Source organism: Oncorhynchus masou, chromosome 6 (assembly GCF_036934945.1).
Source record: "Oncorhynchus masou masou isolate Uvic2021 chromosome 6, UVic_Omas_1.1, whole genome shotgun sequence".
NCBI classification, from domain to species: Eukaryota; Metazoa; Chordata; class Actinopteri; order Salmoniformes; family Salmonidae; genus Oncorhynchus; species Oncorhynchus masou.
In genome coordinates this window covers 26,720,559-26,742,041 of record NC_088217.1, presented here as the reverse complement: position 1 = coordinate 26,742,041, position 21,483 = coordinate 26,720,559, and the positions used below count along the sequence as shown (strand labels likewise).

General features: G+C 43.1%; 1 protein-coding gene across 2 annotated transcripts in view; it reads right to left on the bottom strand.

Annotated features, from left to right (window-relative positions):
• Positions 1 to 9,487: 9,487 nt before the first annotated feature.
• Positions 9,488 to 21,483, bottom strand: part of LOC135541767 (paxillin-like) — a 48,339-nt gene continuing 36,343 nt past the window's right edge. For both annotated transcript variants that reach the window (XM_064968125.1, XM_064968126.1), the window contains exons 7-11: positions 13,710 to 13,868; positions 12,869 to 13,042; positions 11,893 to 11,974; positions 11,611 to 11,759; positions 9,488 to 11,366 (exon numbers count right to left, since the gene is read on the bottom strand). In XM_064968125.1, the coding sequence (XP_064824197.1) occupies positions 11,100 to 11,366; positions 11,611 to 11,759; positions 11,893 to 11,974; positions 12,869 to 13,042; positions 13,710 to 13,868 (831 nt within the window). In that variant the 3' untranslated portion in view covers positions 9,488 to 11,099. The remainder of the gene's footprint in view (positions 11,367 to 11,610; positions 11,760 to 11,892; positions 11,975 to 12,868; positions 13,043 to 13,709; positions 13,869 to 21,483) is intronic.

Here is a 21,483-nt window from a genome sequence, read left to right as displayed (position 1 = left end):
TACAGCACAAACAGCCAATCATAAAATCTTTTACGACTACTGTTCCACAGACATGATTGGCCACCATCTGTGTCACTCATTTTGTTGGTTGCAGACTCTGGGTGGGTTCGTTTTATGGCCCTGTCCACACCGGCGGTGCTCTACCGGTGCGGAACCAGCACGGAATGCAGATGAATGGTGACGGGAGCTTGTCAAGATCAAAAGAAAAATAGATGACGCAAATGATAAAATAAAACTAAAAGATCCATCCATACCCATTTGCTTATAGTGTAAGCTCTGAGTATTAATGTGTGCGTCTTGTGTAATCGAGACAAAATCAATGACAGTGTCTGAAATAAAATGTATTTATTGGCATCCATCACATTTAATTAAAATGTATCAGCAATCAGGTACCATATAGCCATCCCAGAAAACACAACGACAGTCCATAGGGAAATGAAACAGGTGAGAGGGAATGTAAAAAAAACAATCACATACAGTATGGGTGGGGGGATAATTTATCTGAAGGGAACTAAGGGGATCAAATGATTAAAGTAAAAAAGGCTGACATTCCAATAAAAGGCAGAGAGTCGACTCCCCAATCAGACAGGTTGCCCCCCACATAGGTCTGGAATTTCAGAGACTTCAGAGAGCAGAAAACTTAAGCAAATAAATGTAGGCTAAAAGCATGAATAAATGTAGATAAAAGAAAACAATTACAATCCTTGATAACTTACACAGGGTGAAAATAGTACTTTGAAGGGCCTAGAGATACATCAAAGCAAACATGCATTCAAGCCTCTCTTTAAATGGGCCCAGTTCCATCCAACATTTGGGCTGGTGCTTAAACCTGAGGCCATAGCTACTCTCAAGAAATCTACTCTTTCCAATAATTTGAGGAACTCGTTCAATGTTGTAGTGTAACTGTCCAAGACTAGATTCAGGCACTCTGGCAGCACTTACACCGGTTATCATTGTCTGTGTCTACAAAGCACGGCTATAAAAGGCTACCAGAGTAATATTTCACAGCGCTTGATACATTATTTTGCACACAAACTTAATCATTCACTGAACAATTTAGGATTTACTGTCATAGAAAGAGAGCCTGACTTAAAGTAGAGTCAAAACTAAGTACTATTAACCCTACTTCTGTTACACCTCAGTCTATACATTTCAACATTTAGAATATTACATTAGCAGCATTTCCTCAATAACCAGGCTACATGAAATTTTTTATTTTATTTATTTTACCTTTATTTAACCAGGCAAGTCAGTTAAGAACATATTCTTAGTTTCAATGACGGCCTGGGAACAGTGGGTTAACTGCCTGTTCAGGGGCAGAACGACAGATTTGTACCTTGTCAGCTCGGGGGTTTGAACTCACAACCTTCTGGTTACTAGTCCAACACTCTAACCACTAGGCTACCCTGCCGCCCCAAATGTGGATTCATCATGTTCATGTCAACCCAGTTGCACTACTAGAGATACTCAAGGATACTAATGGCACAGCAAGACTGAAAGTGCTTAAAAACCCCATGTCCTCAGAGGGTTAAAGAAACCAAACCTTTCCAAACACATCAGAAATTGCATCCCAGCCTGAGGGCAGACCCAAAGCGTCACCCAATAGCAACATGTAGTAATTTTACAGCAACTGCAGACTATACTGTGCTGTGAGACAACCCTCATTGTTTGCCCCTCTTTTGCTAACCCCCCCCCCCCCCCAAAACCCAGAGGTGCATCTGAAGTCTAAAATGGCTTCCCTATTTGTCTCTTCTTCATTTACACTTCAATGTAAGCTATCGGCTGAGTGACAACAATATTAAGGTTGTATTCCAGGTGTTTGTTTTCACCTGTCCAGTACTTTCACATCAGTGCATATGGAGGAAATTAGATAAGAGGAAGCCACTAATTGTTTGAGGTGCAATCCAGGACACTGGCTGGTGCAGCAATTGTTGTTCTGCTCCATCATAACGGCTTCACCAATCCGATCGGAGCAAGGACTTGGAAGTCCACCATATACAGTGAGCTCCAAAAGTATTGGGACAGTGACACATTTTTTGTTGTTTTGGCTCTGTACTCCAGCTCTTTGGATTTGAATTGATACAATGACAGAGGCTAAAGTGCAGACTGTCAGCTTTAATTTTAGGGTTTCCTAGCATCCAATGATTATATCAAGCATGTGTGACTACAACTTTGTTGGATGCATTTGCTGATTCTTTTGGTTGTGTTTCAGATTATTTACCATACATTTCTTTTGAGCACAAAATGTAGTGTCATTTTAGAGTCACTTTTATTGTAAATAAGAATAGAATGTTTCTAAACACATCTACATTAATGTGGATGCTACCATGATGACATTTAATCCTGAATGAATCGCAAATAATGATGAGTGTTTAAGTTAGACATACAACATTACAATAACAGGAGAGGTCAGAATTTTTGAGGGGTTATGATATTCATGCCTCTAACTTCCTCACTCATTATTCACAATTCATTCAAGATGATCCATAATCATGGTAGCATCCACATTAGTTTTTTCCAATTGCTAACACACTAAAATTACATGCACAGCACAAATATTTAAACTGACACACAGAGCAAAACCTCTTCAAGTCTCCAAAAGTCTAAACACATTTTCTGCTTTACAGACATTTTGCAATTCAAAATGGCACTTTTTAAATGCACTGCACATGGTTCTCTGCATAAGACAACAATCTGACATAGTCACATGTTTGCCATTTCAAAACACTGCCATTCAAAATGACAACATGAGCTAAGGGAGGGGGGGGGGTGAGAGAGGGAGAATGAGAGAGGGAGGGTGAGAATGAGAGGGAGGGTGAGAATGAGAGGTAGGGGTAGAGGAGTTTATGGCCAAAGAAGACAACTTTCAAATTAAATCAGAGCAACCTTAGTTGATCATGTCATCAACCATGGGTTGCCAATGCGAGAGGCTGGACAGAGAGTGCAGCCCAACTTGAGCCATTTTACTGCCGCCTGTGTCATCCGGACATTTAGACTGGAGTACAGGTATGTAACATTTCTTTCACACTATGTAGTACACCCCATGTCATAGTGTATCAGTTGGGTGACACCTGTTTACTTCATGAATGGCTGATGTCATACACTAACTGCACAAATGTCTTGTAGAATTTACTCTACTGTGGGGGAAATATCTTTAGGCTGCATTGTCCAAGCCCTATATTTTTGTTTTGTTTTTCTCAAGGACTGAGAGATGCAACCATGGTGGAGGAAGGGGCCACAACCATGGTGGAGGAAGGGGCCAAATGTTCACTTAGGTACAGGAAGCTGCCATTGTAAACTTGGTTTTGGAAAATAATGAAATCAGATTACGAGAAATTCAAAGCCACATCACCCAAGACAACACCATATTCAACAACATTCAACGAGTCAGTCTGTCCACTTTGGCTCGCATTCTCAAGCGAAACCAAATCTGAATGAAACAACTTTATAAGGTGCCGTTAGAGAAACTCTCAAAAGAAACAAAGAGGTCAGACGAGCATATGTAGATGTAAGTACACTGCAGTACACTACACGCAACATTGTTTCCCAGTGTACTGGATAACACCATATTGACTGCTTTTGTTCTTTGTTTTCAGGGAGTACTGGAAATGGATGCTCATGCAAACCCACATGAGTTCATCTTTATAGATGAGGCTGGGTTCAACCTAGCAAAGAGCAGAAGGGGGAGAAACATCATTGGCCAGAGCCATTATAGATGTTCCTAGCCAATGTGGTGGGAACATCACAATGTGCGCTGCCATCTCCAATACGCATGGTGTCCTCCATCGTCATGCCAACCTTGGACCATACAACAAAGCCCATATTCTCACATTTCTGGACAGACTCCACAACAGTCTCATACCACCAGAGTGTATGAATGATGCAGACCATCAAAGAACCCAGTACATTGTAGTATGGGACAACGTGAGCTTTCATTGTGCAGCCCCAGTCCAAAACTGGTTTGCTGACCACCCACCATTTCTCGTGCAATACCTCCCACCATACTCACCATTTCCGAACCACATAGAAGAGTTCTTTTCAGCATGGCGGTGGAAGGTATACGACCGGCAGCCCTTTGTGCGCATGTCTCTTGTGCAGGATATGGAAGAGGCATGTGATGAGATTGATGTGGGTGCGATTCAGGGATGGATAAGGCACTCTAGGCGCTTCTTCCCTCGATGCCTGGCAAGGGAAGATATTGCCTGTGATGTGGATGAGGCGTCGTGGCCAGATCCAGCTGTGCAGCAAGATGCTGCCTAATTATTTTTCTTGCCTCTTTTTTTCTATATAATTTTTCTGAAATTTTCTTTTTCAGTTTACTGTTTTTTTGTGAGCATATTTTTGTTCAGTCCAAAGTAAATATATCTACTGTGCATAAGTTGCACTGACTTGTTTGGTAAAAAATAAAATGTTTCAACAGCATGTGTGTGTATTATATATATATATATATAATATTTTATATATATTATATATATATATATTTTATATATAAATATATATATAATATTTTATATATATATATTTTATATATAAATATATATGAAGAATTTTCTACAATTTGAACTATTATAGTATTATGGCAAAGCAAACTAAAGATGAGTGCTTTTCATTATGCAGTGTGTAGTTAGTTAGGCAAAAATCTGGTAATATGAATGAAGTGTGTTTGATTTTGGTTGCGTGAATTGTGTTAAGTATTTTGATAAAACCAGCCTAATTTGCAAAAATATGTTTTAGCAATTGGGAAAAACTAATGTAGAAGTGTTTAGAAACATTCTATTCTTATTTACAATTAAAGTGACTTAAATGACATGTTATTATTGCGTGCTAGGAGAATGGGACCAAATATAAAACTTGACTTTTTTAATACACAAGTAAATTTGTTCCGATACTGTCGGTCCTCTATGAACAGAAAGTGGTGTAATTTCTTATATGGTTCATCCGATATGGATGAAAATACCCTCAAATTAAAGCTGACAGTCTGCACTTTAACCTCAGTCATTGTAGCAAAGAGCTGAAATACAGAGCTAAAACAACAAATGTGTCACTGACCCAATGCTTTGAGCTCACTAACTCAGTGTTAAATAAATTGCATAAAAAAATTTGGCATTAGCACAAATATCTTAATTCTTTCAAAGGGTTCAGAAATTAAAATGAAATGTATGTACCCTTAAATGATTTAGCATAAAAATATAAGCAATATGTGTAAAGATAAAATCTCTTCTTCAATGACGCAAATATGAAACACTACTAGGTCACTTGAAAACAAATCAGTATATCAATTACCAACAAAAACAAGCGCTCAAACCTGCCCCATTGCAGTTATTTGAGATCAGGTTACAAAGAGATCTAGGTGCCATTATTGACTGGTTCGGTAGGTTACTTTTTAAATGTAATCCATTAAGATACTTACAGTGCCTTGCGAAAGTATTCGGCCCTCTTGAACCTTGCGACCTTTTGCCACATTTCAGGCTTCAAACAAAGATATAAAACTGTATGTTTTGTGAAGAATCAACAACAAGTGGGACACAATCATGAAGTGGAACGATATTTATTGGATATTTCAAACTTTTTTAACAAATCAAAAACTGAAAAATTGGGTGTGCAAAATTATTCAGCCCCTTTACTTTCAGTGCAGCAAACTCTCTCCAGAAGTTCAGTGAGGATCTCTGAATGATCCAATGTTGACCTAAATGACTAATGATGATGATAAATACAATCCACCTGTGTGTAATCAAGTCTCCGTATAAATGCACCTGCACTGTGATAGTCTCAGAGATCTGTTAAAAGCGCAGAGAGCATCATGAAGAACAAGGAATACACCAGGCAGGTCCGATATACTGTTGTGAAGAAGTTTAAAGCCGGATTTGGATACAAAACGATTTCCCAAGCTTTAAACATCCCAAAGAGCACTGTGCAAGCGATAATATTGAAATGGAAGGAGTATCAGACCACTGCAAATCTACCAAGACCTGGACGTCCCTCTAAACTTTCAGCTCATACAAGGAGAAGACTGATCAGAAATGCAGCCAAGAGGCCCATGATCACTCTGGATGAACTGCAGAGGTTTACAGCTGAGGTGGGAGACACTGTCCATAGGACAACAATCAGTTGTATATTGCACAAATCTGGCCTTTATGGAAGTGGCAAGAAGAAAGCCATTTCTTAAAGATATCCATAAAAAGTGTTGTTTAAAGTTTGCCACAAGCCACCTGGGAGACACACCAAACATGTGGAAGAAGGTGCTCTGGTCAGATGAAACCAAAATTGAACTTTTTGGCAACAATGAAAAACGTTACGTTTGGCGTAAAAGCAACACAGCTCATCACCCTGAACACACCATACCCACTGTCAAACATGGTGGTGGCAGCATCATGGTTTGGGCCTGCTTTTCTTCAGCAGGGACAAGGAAGATGGTTAAAATTGATGGGAAGATGGATGGAGCCAAATACAGGACCATTCTGGAAGAAAACCTGATGGAGTCTGCAAAAGACCTGAGACTGGGACGGAGATTTGTCTTCCAACAAGACAATGATCCAAAACATAAAGCAAAATCTACAATGGAATGGTTCAAAAATAAACATATCCAGGTGTTAGAATGACCAAGTCAAAGTCCAGACCTGAATCCAATCAAGAATCTGTGGAAAGAACTGAAAACTGCTGTTCACAAATGCTCTCCATCCAACCTCACTGAGCACAAGCTGTTTTGCAAGGAGGAATGGGAAGAAATTTCAGTCTCTCGATGTGCAAAACTGATAGACATACCCCAAGCGATTTACAGCTGTAATCGCAGCAAAAGGTGGCGCTAAAAAGTATTAACTTAATTTTGCACGCCCAATTTTTCAGTTTTTGATTTGTTAAAAAAGATTGAAATATCCAATAAATGTCGTTCCACTTCATGATTGTGTCCCACTTGTTGATTCTTCAAAAAATACAGTTTTATATCTTTATGTTTGAAGCCTGAAATGTGGCAAAAGGTCGCAAATTTCAAGGGGGCCGAATACTTTCACAAGGCACTGTAGTTACCTGTCCAAAATTCAAATCAGTAATGTAAATTTTGGATTACCCAAACTCCGTAACGTAATCTGATTAGAATTACTGGTCAAAAATAAACCAAACTTTCTTCTTAGCAAAGAGCAATTTGTCAAGCAAGAATTTTGGAAGGACTGTTTGGGAGGGGAAAGTGATGTTTGGAACTCTTATTGGTCTATTAAACTCATTTACAATCTGTTTTTCAAACAGCTCTTACCCTAAAAAGACCACAGTTTTATTCCAACCTCAGTGTGGAAAAATATATATTAAAAAAAAATCACAATTGACTGCACTGGACCTTTAAGAGGCATTAGAATAAGAAAAAAAAGATCAAATGCATCTGGTGAGTCATCACAGTGGTCTCAGACTCACTCAGGTGAAACTAGCTTAAATGTCCTTTTTCAATGCTGAATTGAATGTCATCAAGAAAACAAGATGTCATAAGGTATTTTTTCCCTGCAAACATCCTTTCTAAATTGAAAGTAAAGCAAGAAGTAATCTAGTTTTTCAAAATTCTGTATTCTGATTACAATAGTTTTGCTGGTAATGCAATTTGATATATATAATTTTTAAATCGACTACATGTAACCAGTTACTACCCAATCCTGATAGGTCTGCGCCCCAAATGGCACCTTAATACCTATATAGTGCACTTATTTTGAAAACCAGTACATTTTATAGGGAATAGGGTGCCATTTGGTAATCAGACCAGGTACTGACTCCAGATCAATGTGTGTCCAGACTACCATGTGACTGAGGACATCACAGGAATCCAGGGTTGTTCACAAAAGTTTTTGGGGATGGCATGCCTCTCCAGTCCATAAGAAAGTTGAAGTCGGAAGTTTACATCCACTTAGGTTGGAGTCATTAAAAATCATTTTTCAACCTCTCCACAAATTTCTTGTTAACTATAGTTTTGGCAAGTCGGTGAGGACATCTACTTTGTGCATGACAAGTAACTTTTCCAACAACTGTTTTCCAACAACAAGATCATTTCACTTAAAACTCAATGTATCACAATTCCAGTGGGTCAGAAGTTTACATACACTGAGTTGACTGTGCCTTTAAACAGCTTGGAAAATTCCAGAAAATTATGTCATGGCTTCAAAAGCTCCTGATAGGCTAATTGAAGGTCTACCTGCAAACTCAGTGCCTCTTTGCTTGACATCATGCAAAAATCAAAAGAAAATCAGCCAAGACCTCAGAATTCTTTTTTTTGTAGATGTCCACAAGTCTGGTTCATCCTTGGGAGCAATTTCCAAACGCCTGAAGGTACCACGTCCATCTGTACAAACAATAGTACACATGTATAAACACCATGGGACCACACAGCCGTCATACCACTCAGGAAGGAGACGAGTTCTGTCTCCTAGAGATGAACGTACTTTGCTGCGAAAAGTGCAAAATCAATCCCAGAACAACAGCAAAGGACCCTGTGAAGATGCTGGAGGAAACAGGTACAAAACAATCTATTTCCACAGTAAAACGACTCCTATTTCGTTAGAACCTGAAAGGCCGCTCAGCAAGGAAGAAGCCAATGCTCCAAAACCGCCATAAAAAAGCCAGACTACGGTTTGCAACTGCACATGGGGACAAAGATCATACTTTTTGGAGAAATGTCCTCTGGTCTGATGAAACAAAAATAGACCTGTTTGGCCATAATGACCATTGTTATGTTTGGAGGAAATAGGGGGCGGTTTGCAAGCTGAAGAACACCATCCCAACTGCGAAGCACTGGGGTGGCAGCATCATGTTGTGGGGGTGCTTTGCTGCAGGAGGGAACTGATGCACTTCACAAAACAGATGGCATCATGGAGACAGGAAAATTGTGTGGATATATTGAAGTAACATCTCAAGAAATCAGTCAGGAAGTTAAAGCTTGGTCGCAAATGGATCTTCCAAATGGACAATGACCCCAAGCATATACTTCCAAAGTTGTGGCAAAAAGGCTTAAGGACAACAAAGTCAAGGTATTGGAGTTGTCATCACAAAGCCCTAACCTCAATCCCAAAAAAACATTTGTGGTTAGAACTGAAAAAGTGTGAGCGGGCAAGGAGGCCTACAAACCTGACTCAGATACACCAGCTCTGTCAGGAGGAATGGCCAAAATTTACTCAACTTATTGTGGGAAGCTTGAGGAAGGCTACCTGAAACATTTGACCCAAGTTAAACAATTTAAAGGCAGTGCTACCAAATACACTCAATTAGTATGTAAACTTCTGACCCACTGAGAATGGGATGAAAGAAATAAAAGCTGAAATAAATAATTATCTCTGATATTAGAGGTCCTGTGTGGCTCAGTCGGTAGAGCATGGCGCTTGCAACACCAAGCGTTGTGGGTTCGATTCCCGCTGGGGCCACCCATATGTAAAAGTAGTGGCCCCAGCCGACTTGTAAGTCGCTTTGGACAAAAGCGTCTGCTAAATGGGATATATTATTATTATTATATTATTATTATTCTGACAGTTCACATTCTTAAAATAAAGTGGTGATCCTAATTGACCTAAGACAGGGAATATTTACTCTGATTAAAATGTCAGGACGTGTATGTAAACTTCAGACTTCAACTACACACACACCCACCCATAGAGCTGGCTCTTTGCATATCAGTGTGAGCTAAAGAGTGACAACACTACACCATGTCACTAAACCAAATTTTGCTAAAATGTTGTGATTGTATTAGCAATTGGCAGCAAATACATTAAAAGGACCAAGCCTATCTGTATTACTTTGTCTTTAAGTAACTGAGGGAAAACCCACATCGTCAGTAGCTAAATTTACAGAAGAACATTGCACCAAGAAATGTACTCCCCATTCACTCGGAATTAATTCATTTTAAAACTTGGCTAAATGTGTGGATGAATACAGTAGCAAATCAAAAAAGGTAAAATGCACACAATTAACATGTTCGGTTTCAAATAAACATGCTCCAGTATTTTCCTCATAGAAAGAAAAACTAGCATGGTTACCCCAGACTGAAGAACACCGTGCTCAGTTTGGTTGCCAAGCTAAGAGATGCCTCCCTACCCAAAGCTAATGGAAAGTGAGGGATGAGCATAGTTCCTCCAAAATAAAAAGAGGTGCGGTACCCAAAATGACCCAAACTCCCACCCTCCGTCCACCTAAAGGGTAAGACAATATTCACATGTACGTCCTTTTGAAATCAGATTCACATGAATGAAAATTGATATGAGAATCGGTGAAGCAAAGACTGAAGTACTGAAATTAGAAAGTGAGAGTCCATAGCACAAAAAGAGTAGTAGTCTTGAGTGTGTGTGCGCCTCTTAAAACAATGCGTCTTATTTTGTACAAACACACTTCAGGTAAACAAAAAATTAAATCTGTTGCTGAGCAGTCCTCGTAAGTATATGAAAGTTTCCATAGGAAAAGTGTACAAAAATAGGACACTGATATCTTGGCCATACCAGGCTGTAAAATGTCCCCATGAGGGTTGCAGAGAGGGATCTATGATTGAGTTGAGAATGAGCACCAAGTGTTTAAACTGGTCTTAGAGCAGTGAAGAGAAAGGAAGGAGGGAGAGACCAGAAAGCTTTTCCTCTTCTCGAGTTAAAAATCTGTCTTGTGTGTGTTTTAGATCAAGAGACAGTTTATAGGCATGTATTTGCAACTACAAAAATATATTTTGGAATGATCACTCCTACGCCTCCAAACAGGCACCTGTAGGGAGAGCTGTGGTGTTTAATGGCCAGGCTTATCTCAGCTACATGCACAGTAAGGAACAACTCTGCTTCCTCATCATAGCCACTGACGGCCTTCTAATCCCAGTCTACACCTTTTGAAAAACACTCACACGGCCCGATTCTTTTTTTCTCTGAAGCGTGCATCTGCGCACTCCTTCCCACACATTTAAAAAGCATTGGATTGGTATAGGACTGGGCTGGAGTTTCCAACATATTTCTCACACCTGTCATTTCCTTTTAAATTCATGAAGGGAAGTGAGCAAGTGCACACTTAGGGCAGAACAGCAGAGATTTGGAACACAGAACGCGCACACACGCACAAGTGCGTACACACACACACACACAAACAGGCTGGGGGAGGCTAGCTTCCTAGCTGAAGAGCTTGATGAAGCAGCCCTGGCAGTAGGGCTTGTCATTCTGCTCTTTGAAGGTGCCCTTGTTGAGCTGCTTGAGGCAGAAGGCACAGACAAAGTGCTCAGGGTGGAACTTCTTGGCCATTGCTGTGATGCAGCGGCCTGTGATGGGCTTTTGGCAGCCCGAGCAGAGGGACCCGCGGCGCTCATGGTAGTGGCCCTCGCAGTAGGGCTGGCCCTCGTGCTCAAAGAAGCTCCCATTTACAAAGGGGGTGAAGCACTCCTGTAATGCACAGAGGTGGGAAGAAAAGGGAAGGAGGCAATCAAGGCTTTCTATACAGTTTTTGGAAATACCTAAAGAACTGGATAATAGGTAGAATCTGCCCACACCCAAAACCAATTGGTGAAGGTGCTGGAGGAAAAAAATTAATCTGTTTCAAGAACTATATGAAAGCTACTGTATGTCTCACCACATGTAAATGAGGGATAATAAGCTTAGAATAGCACCACAGACCACACCCACTTACCCTGCAGACAAAACACTCGGGGTGCCAGAGGGAGTTGAGGGCTGATATGTAGTTCTCCAGGATGGCGCGGGTACAGCCTCCACACTTGGGCGCAAACATGTCAAAGTAGTCCTTCCGACAATATGCCTTCCCATCCTTCTCATGGAAGCCTGTAGGGGTGAGCAGAGAAAGACACTGCCTTAAGACGACAGAGCGAGAGGAGAGAAAGGAAAAAAAGAGGGGAAGAGAAGCGAGACAGAGAAGGGAAAAAGATAAAGGGAGAGATAAAGGGGGGTAGCTTACCCTCTGGGCCAAAGAAAGCTCCACACTGAGCACAGAAGAAGTGTTCCGGATGCCAGTTCCTGTCCAGTGCTGTCACCACTTTCTGTAGGGGACAAATACAGTTAGCATATTGAATTTAAAAAGTATCATATTTTTAAGTATTTTGCCCATTTTATCTATAGCCAGCAGATGGCAGCACTGCTGAGGACAGAGTAGTATAGAGCCGTGTGTTCAGAGTAGCATGACAGAAGAGAGAGGGAGACCGTAATAGAAAGAAAGGGGAGTGATATGAATAAACCACACAGGACCAATGAGGAAGCTTGTCACCACTGTGAATCATCTGGCCTATCCTGAGGCGAAAGTTCAGTCGCTCTCCTCTTCCCTGTTTCTGCTGTGGTGCCTCACCCCAGGCAGTGTGTGTGTGTGAGCATGCTTGCTTGCATGTGTATTCATGTGTGCAGTGTGTCAGCGCAAGGATATGAGTGAGTGTTGATGTGTGGAGCGAGACAGGACACACTAATGAAAAACAGAGATGGTGTGTGGAAAAGATAGCTCAAAGATGGTCTGTGGGATTCAGAGTGGCATCGTAGGTGTGTGTAATACTTAAGTCCAGTATCGGTCCGTTGCAGTAGTAACAGCAGCAGTGGGGTGTTTGCGTGCATTCGTCTCTGTGTGTAATACTAACGTCCAGGATAGGTCCGTTGCAGTAGTAACAGCAGCAGTGGGGTGTTTGCGTGCATTCGTCTCTGTGTGTAATACTAACGTCCAGGATAGGTCCGTTGCAGTAGTAACAGCAGCAGTGGGGTGTTTGCGTGCATTCGTCTCTGTGTGTAATACTAACGTCCAGGATAGGTCCGTTACAGTAGTAACAGCAGCAGTGGGGTGTTTGCGTGCATTCGTCTCTGTGTGTAATACTTAAGTCCAGTATCGGTCCGTTGCAGTAGTAACAGCAGCAGTGGGGTGTTTGCGTGCATTCGTCTCTGTGTGTAATACTAACGTCCAGGATAGGTCCGTTACAGTAGTGGCAGCGTGGGGAGAACAAGTTGTGGTAGTCCTTCTCACAGTAAGGTGCTCCGTCCCGCTCAAAGAAGTTCCTGGAGCCGATCTCCTCCTGACAGTGGGTACACACAAAGTGCTCTGGGTGCCATGTGCGCCCCATGGCAGTCACCACCTGGGCACAGGGAGGAGAGGGCAAGACAGACACTCACAATCTAATCTAGCAGCCCCAACCTGAATTGAATTACTGGACTTAGTGAATCTGCGCTTGTATTAATAAACTGTCTAGTAGAAGTGTTGATCTAGGATCAGGTCCCCCCCATCCATGTAATATTAATCACTGTGTTCTAAAAGGAAACACTGATCCTAGTTCAGCACTCTTACTTTGAGAGTTTTTATGAGTATGGGCCCAGGGTTGAATCCTAACCCGAGATGTGTGTATGACCTGACCTCAGTTTTCTAACAGTGTGTTTCTCCAGTTCAGACTCAGCTCTGTGTGGAACAATTACCTTTCTATGGTGGCAGTACTTAACTTAATTTCCATTAGGAGCTAAAATGTGTTATATTGGAAACCATGCAAGCTATATAGGCAGCTCAGGACAACAGGGTGTATCAATCTAATCATGACCACATTCACACCTACATGGACTTAGGATATCCAAAAGGAAAAAACAACAACCCCAGAAACATGAAATACATTCAAAAAGGGACCAGAACACATATGTAATAAGCCCAGTAAAGTTGAATGCGAGTGTATGTGTCTGTGTGCATATAGGTGTGAGTGTGTGCATGCAGCCGGTATGTGTTCTGCATGAATGTGGCCTCTGTGTTTGTAAAGTTACCTGTCCAACAATGGGCTTATTGCAGGCCCCACACACTCCCTTGGCCACAGTCTGGACACCAAGTTTATGGAGGTCTGACTGGAGGCTGCCTAGCATGTTGTCCAGCTTGTTAGACTGTTTGGGGGGAGCAGTGGGTGAGCTCTTCCCCTGGGCCAGGATCTGTGGACGGGTCACACACAGAAAGACATCTCAGAGAAAGAAACAGATGCACAGAAACACAGACGATAACCACATACAGAAACACACAGACAATAACCGCACACACAAACAGTAAGACACATGAACACAACACAGTTGCCCAAATAGAGCTCCCTTCCCAATTCATGTTCTGTTCAATTTATCACAGAAAACCTAATTAATATGTAGAAGAGTCTCTCTTCACCAAACTATCCTGATTACATCTGCCCCTATGAAGTAATTTCCCCTCTGTGTAAAATTATGATTTTTTTATTGAATTGAATGTGTCTCCATAGACACAGGAGTAACTCCTGGGGTTTACATGACATCCAACAGAAATCAGCCTTGTTAATGACTGAAATGGAAAATGCCACTGGCATTACATGTTCATTCTAGTCTGGAATGCAAGATTCATCACATAATGCCTTCATAACATAGAGCACTGCAGTCCAACCCTGACACTTCAATCTGACTACTGTGTTCAAGAGTAACTATGCTTATCGGCTTACCGATAGAGCCCATTGATAGTGTGAGACTGAATGTATGCTGTTGATGGGCAGAAGCAAGGCGGGAGGGAACTACACTTCTCCAATGGTGTGGTCATTGGACATTTCTGACCCAGTCTCATTCCACAGAGGGAAAGAAATAGGCAGACTTCAATCTAACGAAAGGCAACCTTCAGTAAACAACAGACCTTTGTAAAAATCAAATTCAAGGGGAACAGGGATGGAACGAATTGGGACTGACTGGAAAATATATCAAGAGACGTGGTATATCAGTATCTTAACAGAAGACTACACAGTCACCTAATTCACCAGTCAAGTAATGTCAACTTGTTCATATCTGTTAGGGCTTGAATAAAAAGGCTTGTTAAGTTAAACAGTCAAAAGTCAGGTTTGCAATGCCTAGGTGGAACACCATTGAGGAAAGTCCTCAGGGAGGTGGGAACTATGCTGTCATGCACCAGGATGGAGGGGTGGGCTCTCTGTGGGTCAGCATCCAGGGAGGGGTGAGCTGACACTCCACAGGAGGGGGGTGGGGGGGGCAGAGGGGTCTTGCTTGTCAGGGGGTGGATTTTTGGGCACCAGATAGGACTGCGAAGAGGGGGGGGGGGGTGACGTTTCTCTGACGGACAGGCGAGTCAGGAGGAATGATGATCTGGGTGTGGACAGAGAGAGAGCAGGAGGAGAGACACGTCAAAGATGAGTGAAATTAAACCACAGGAAATAGAAAGCCTCAGGTGGTGCAAAGTAAACATGAATTCTCAACAGGTTGTTACAGAAGAATATGGTTGAGAAACTGTTAGTCCATACAGTGGGGCAAAAAAGTATTTAGTCAGCCTCCAATTGTGCAAGTTCTCCCACTTAAAAAGAGGAGGCCTGTAATTTATCATCATAGGTACACTTCAACTTTGACAGACAAAATGAGAGAAAAAAAAAATCCAGAAAATCACATTAAAAATCCTACAATGAATTCATTTGCAAATTATGGTGGAAAATAAGTATTTGGTCACCTACAAACACACAAGATTTCTGGCTCTCACAGACCTGTAACTTCTTATTTAAGAGTCTACTCTGTCCTCCACTCGTTACCTGTATTAATGGGACCTGTTTGAACTTGTTATCAGTATAAAAAGACACGACTCCACATTCCTCAAACAGTCACACTCCAAACTCCACTATGGCCAAGACCAAAGAGCTGTCAAAGGACACCAGGAACAAAATTGTAGATGTGCACCAGACTGGGAAGAATGAATTTGCAATAGGTAAGCAGCTTGGTTTGAAGAAATCAACTGTGGGAGCAATTATTAAGAAATGGAAGACATACAAGACCACTGATAATCTCCCTCGATCTGGGGCTCCATACAAGATCTCACCCCGTGGGTTCAAAATGATCACAAGAACGGTGAGCAAAAATTCCAGAACCACACCGGGGGACCTAGTGAATGACCTGCAGAGAGCTGGGACCAAAGTAATAAAGCCTACCATCAGTAACACACTACGCCGCCAGGGACTCAAATCCTGCAGTGCCAGACGTACTGGCTTAAGCAGGGGGACACATGTCCAGGCCTGTCTGAAGTTTGCTAGAGAGCATTTGGATGATCCAGAAGAAGATTGAGAGAATGTCCTATGGTCAGATGAAACCAAAATACAACTTTTTGGTAGAAACTCAACTCATCGTGTTTGGAGGACAAAGAATGCTGAGTTGCATCCAAAGAACACCATACCTACTGTGAAGCATGGGGGTGGACACATCATGCTTTGGGGCTGTTTTTCTGCAAAGGGACCAGGACGACTGATCCGTGTAAAGGAAAGAATGAATGGGGCCATGTATCGTGAGATTTTGAGTGAAAATCTCCTTCCATCAGCAAGGGCATTGGAGATGAAACGTGGCTGGGTCTTTCAACATGACAATGATCCCAAACACACCGCCCAGGCAACGAGGGAGTGGCTTCGTAAGAAGCATTTCAAGGTCCTGGAGTGGCCTAGGCAGCCTCCAGATCTCAACCCCATAGAAAATCTTTGGAGGGAGTTGAAAGTCCGGAAAGTCCGTGTTGCCCAGCAACAGCCCCAAAACGTCACTGCTCTAGAGGAGATCTGCATGGAGGAATGGGCCAAAATACCAGCAACAGTGTGTGAAAACCTTGTGAAGACTTACAGAAAACGTTTGACCTCTGGCATTGCCAACAAAGGGTATATAACAAAGTATTGAGAAACTTGTTATGAACAAATACTTATTTTCCACCATAATTTGCAAATAAACTCATTAAAAATCATACCATGTGATTTTCTGGATTTCTTTTCTCATTTTGTCTGTCATAGTTGAAGTGTACCTATGATGAAAATTACAGGTCTCATCTTTTTAAGCGGGAGAACTTGCACAATTGGTGGCTGACTAAATACTTTTTTGCCCCACCGTATGTGTGGTATAGAAAATGGCCGTGGTAAAGTTACTCTAAAAGAACAGCACTCATCAAGAAACAAGCTACTGGAAGGTGCTGTATTGCTCTGCAGGTCCAAATGTGTCCCAGTGAGATGACTTACCACTGGCTCCGGCCACCTCTCTGTACCTTGTCCAACACAGGCGAGGGCCAGTCATCCTGCGCGCGCTGCGTGACAATGACCCCCTCAGAAAGCGAGTCGTCTGACTTCTGAATGCGTCGGTGCTCAACGGGGTGTTTGATTCCCAGCTTCCCCTGCAGCTGTGTAATGAGGTGGTTCTGGGTGAAGATGACAGGACACAGTTTACGCCGCAACAACTGCCCGTCTCGGTTCCAGGGGTGCGTAATGGGCATCTCTTTGGTGCGGCGGATAATCAACTTGAGCTACAGAGTTGGGTAAAAGGAGTTAAGCGAGGTGGGGGGGCTGGGTGTGGCTTCCCCATACCAGGCACGAAAAACACCAAGAAGCACAGTCCTTCAAGCAAGGCCCCTTTGCACAAACAGGCTGATCGTGAAAGTCAAAGGGCGCTACGCTCGACTCAATTCCACTCTTTTTCGAGGTAGTCCACACACCTGGCCACTCTGGCAAATGGCCATTCTCCTGAATGCAAAAACTGACACAATGTGCAAAACAAACTAGAAAATCTAATGCAATACACAGGCAGACGTAAAATGCAAGCAGCAAAACCGATGGTCACTGTAGAGAAGCAGCAAGTCCTGCTAATGTCCATAAAAGTAGCTCCTGAAACATGGTTCCAAAGGCCCATATAAACCTGCTCTACGCCACCTGCATGTTTTCGGTTTGTCCCACCTCCATCCAAACATGTGCACGGATAATGTGTTTGTGTGTGTACAAGGGAAACAAGAGGATCAAGTACCTAACCCTGGGTGACACCAGTAGTGAGACCACAGGGTGCAGATACAGACCTTCTCCACATCACCTGGGATGAAGTGGTACTAGGTCCGCTCTTATTCTCCATTTACACCAAATCTGTTTGTGTACATGTGATTCATTACCCCAAATAAGATTGAGTTCTGGATTGAATTCTCGCACGACTCAAATCAAGGAAAGAGGCAAGTCTTCAGAAAATCACTTGAGGTCCTCTAACATGACATGCTCTGCTAAATGGTATATATTATTTACTAGGACAGATACACTACACGACCAAAAATGTGTGGACACCTGCTTGACGAACATCTAATTTCAAAATAACGGGCATAAATATGGAGTAGGTCCCCCATTTGCTGCTATAACAGCCTCCACTCATCTGGGAAGGCTTTCCACTAGATGTTGGAACATTGCTGCAGGGACGTGCTTCCATTCAGCAACAAGAGCATTAGTGAGGTCGGGCACTGATATGGGCGATTAAACCATTTCTGTATGGACTGCGCACAGGGAAATTGTCATACTGAAACAGGAAAGGGCCTTCCCCAAACTGTTGCCACAAAGTTGGAAGCACACAGAATATCATTGTATGCTGTAGCGTTAAGATTTCCCTGCCTCCCGGGTGGCGCAGTGGTTAAGGGCGCTGTACTGCAGCGCCAGCTGTGCCATCAGACTCTGGGTTCGCGCCCAGGCTCTGTTGTAACCGGCCACGACTGGGAGGTCCGTGGGGTGACGCACAATTGACCTAGCTTCATCCGGGTTAGGGAGGGCTTGGCCGGTAGGGAAGTTCTTGTCTCATCGCACACCAGTGACTCCTGTGGCGGGCCGGGCGCAGTGCGCACTAACCAAGGTTAGCATCTGCCAAACCCAGATTCGTCCTTTGGACTGCCAGATGGTGAAGCGTGATTCATCACTCCAGAGAACTAATTTCCACTGCTCCAGTGTCCAATGGCAGCGAGATTTACACCACTCTAGCTGATGCTTGGCATCGCACATGGTGATCTCAGGCTTGTGTGTGGCTGCTCAGCCATGGAAACCCATTTCATGAAGCTCCCAATGAACAGTTATTGTGCTGACGTTGCTTCCTGAGGCAGTTTGAAACTCGTGTTGCAACCAAGGACAGATGATTTTTACGCGTTACACGCTTCAGTGGTTTCATTCTGTGAGCTTGTGTGGCATACCACTTCGCGGCTGAGCCATTGTTGCTCCTAGATGTTTCCACTTCACAATAACAGCACTTACAGTTGACCGGGGCAGATCTAGCTGGGCAGAAATCTTACGAACTGATGACGATGCCATGTTGAAAGTCACTGAGCTCTTCAGTAGGCCATTCTACTGCCAATGTTTGTCTATGGAGATTGCATGGCTGGGTGCTCAATGTTATACACCTGCCAGCAATGGTTGTGGCTGAAATAGCCAAATCCACTAATTGAAGGGGAGTCCAGATACTTTTCTATATATAGTGCATAATCCAGAATATTTACACAGGAGGTGGCAAGCTACACACAGCTGTGCGGTTAAGGTTTGCTTCAACCTTGATTGTTAAAGTGACAAGCTCAAGCTAATCCCCACAAAGCTATGCACACAGTAATAAATGCAAGTTGAGACATGCAATATAGCCGTAAACAACGCAGAGCGGAGATTGCAACACGGACCATGGTAGGCAGTGAACCCTCTTAACTTTTGCGCTGACTTCTATCCTTGAGCAGTTCACAAGTCAACATTCTCTGCTTTACTTGCATCACTTCAGGTAAAGCAAGAAGATACAACTTTGACCACACACACATAAATAATTTGAAAACAGCACAGTGACATACTGTTACAGAGCTAGATGGAACTTGAATGATTGCGGAACAAGCCTGATCATGGCTTTCACCATTCTATTTCACTTCACTTATCAGTCTGGCTAAATCCAATAGATGGGCATTTTGAATAAGCCAGAAAATGGATGGACCAATCAGCATCCTCTCAGAAACAGTGGGTGGATTTAGGACAAAAGCTCACGCGGTCAAATACTGTGCTTTGAATAAGGCCGTCCTCTGATTGATTGGTGATCCAAATAACAGACTTTTTTCTCATTTTGAATAATGCCCGTCATTACAGACTCAAAACAGTTTCAATTATGAGAAATCCCATACTGATAAGTGAATTGAAAAATAAATGGCCAACGTAGCGATCAGCCCGATTCCACCAGGCTCGAATGAGCAATCATCTGATAAAAAAATATAAAAAAAACCTTGAAGAGAGCGCCGTACTTGACCCGACACGGACAGCCTCTCCACAGCCGAAGGCTGGTTCAGGGGGAGGTCCAGCGTGGCATCGGCGGTTCCTGGGAACGTTGACGGGGTCAAACAGATGTCTATCCAGCTGGCCTCTGCAAGGGGAGTTATCATCCCCTCCCGCCCGTCCAGAGGCATGTGTCCAGAGTAAATCCGCTCCTCCCAAGTTCTTTCCTTGTTCCTGCCATGGCATAAAGCTCCTCTTTGTCCTGATGGGTCTCCTTGGCATGCTCCACTTCTCCCTCTGGCGGAGTCAACTCATAGGACAGCAATCTGTCGAGGGCGTCCTCCGGCAAGAGCTCCCGACATGGCCACATTATCCCCAAGTCAGTACATCCAGTAGGGTGCTCTGGTGGCTGAGCAGTAGGTGTGTCTGACTGGTTCTCCTTCGGTGGGGAAGAAGGCGCAATGGGGGCTAAGGGAGGAAGGGTGTTTGTTTTCGGACCGGGGCGTCTTGGCAACAGCTACAGGACCAGGCATCTTGGCAACAGCTACAGGACCGGGCGTCTTGGCAACAGCTACAGGACCGGGCGTCTTGGCAACAGCTACAGGACCGGGCGTCTTGGCAACAGCTACAGGACCGGGCGTCTTGGCAACAGCTACAGGACCGGGCGTCTTGGCAACAGCTACAGGACCGGGCGTCTTGGCAACAGCTAAGGTAAGGGCGCTCTCAAGCGGCTAGATATTCTTTACCATTCTGCCATCGGATTTGCCAACAATGCTCCTTATAGGACACATCACTGTACTCTATACCTCTCTGTATACCCGTCACAAGACCCACTGGTTGGTGCTTCTTTATAAAACCCTCTTAGGCCTCACTCCCCCCTATCTGAGATATCTACTGCAGCCCTCATCCTCCACATACAACACCCATTCTGCAAATCACATTCTGTTAAAAGGTCCCCAAAGCGCACACATCCCTGGGTCACTCCTTTCAGCCCGCTGCAGCTAGCGACTGGAACGAGTTTCAACAAATACTCAAACTGGACAGTTATCTAAATCTCTTCATTCAAAGACTCAATCATGGACACTCTTACTGACAGTTGTGGATGCTTTGCGTGATGTAATGTTGTCTCTACCTTTTTGCCCATTGTGCTGTTGTCTGTGCACAATGTTTGTACCATGTTTTGTGCTGCTACCATGTTGTGTTGCCATGCTATGTTGTCGTCTTAGGTCTCTATGTAGTGTTGTGTGTTTTGCCCTATATTTATATTTTAATTATTTGTTTTATTTTTAATCCCAGTCCCCGTACCTGCAGGAGGCCTTTTGGTAGGCTGTCATTGTAAATAAGAATTTGTCTAGTTAAATAAAAGGTTCAATAAAATAAATAACAGTTATAGGACTAGGCATCTTGGCAACAGTAATGGGACTAGGGGTATTGGGGAAAAAAATGACTGATTACGCGTCTGCTGGTTTTTGCATCCAATGCAGGACTTTTCAACTGGAGCAAAAGGAAGATTGGGGTTATTTGACTAAGTATGGCTTGTGGTG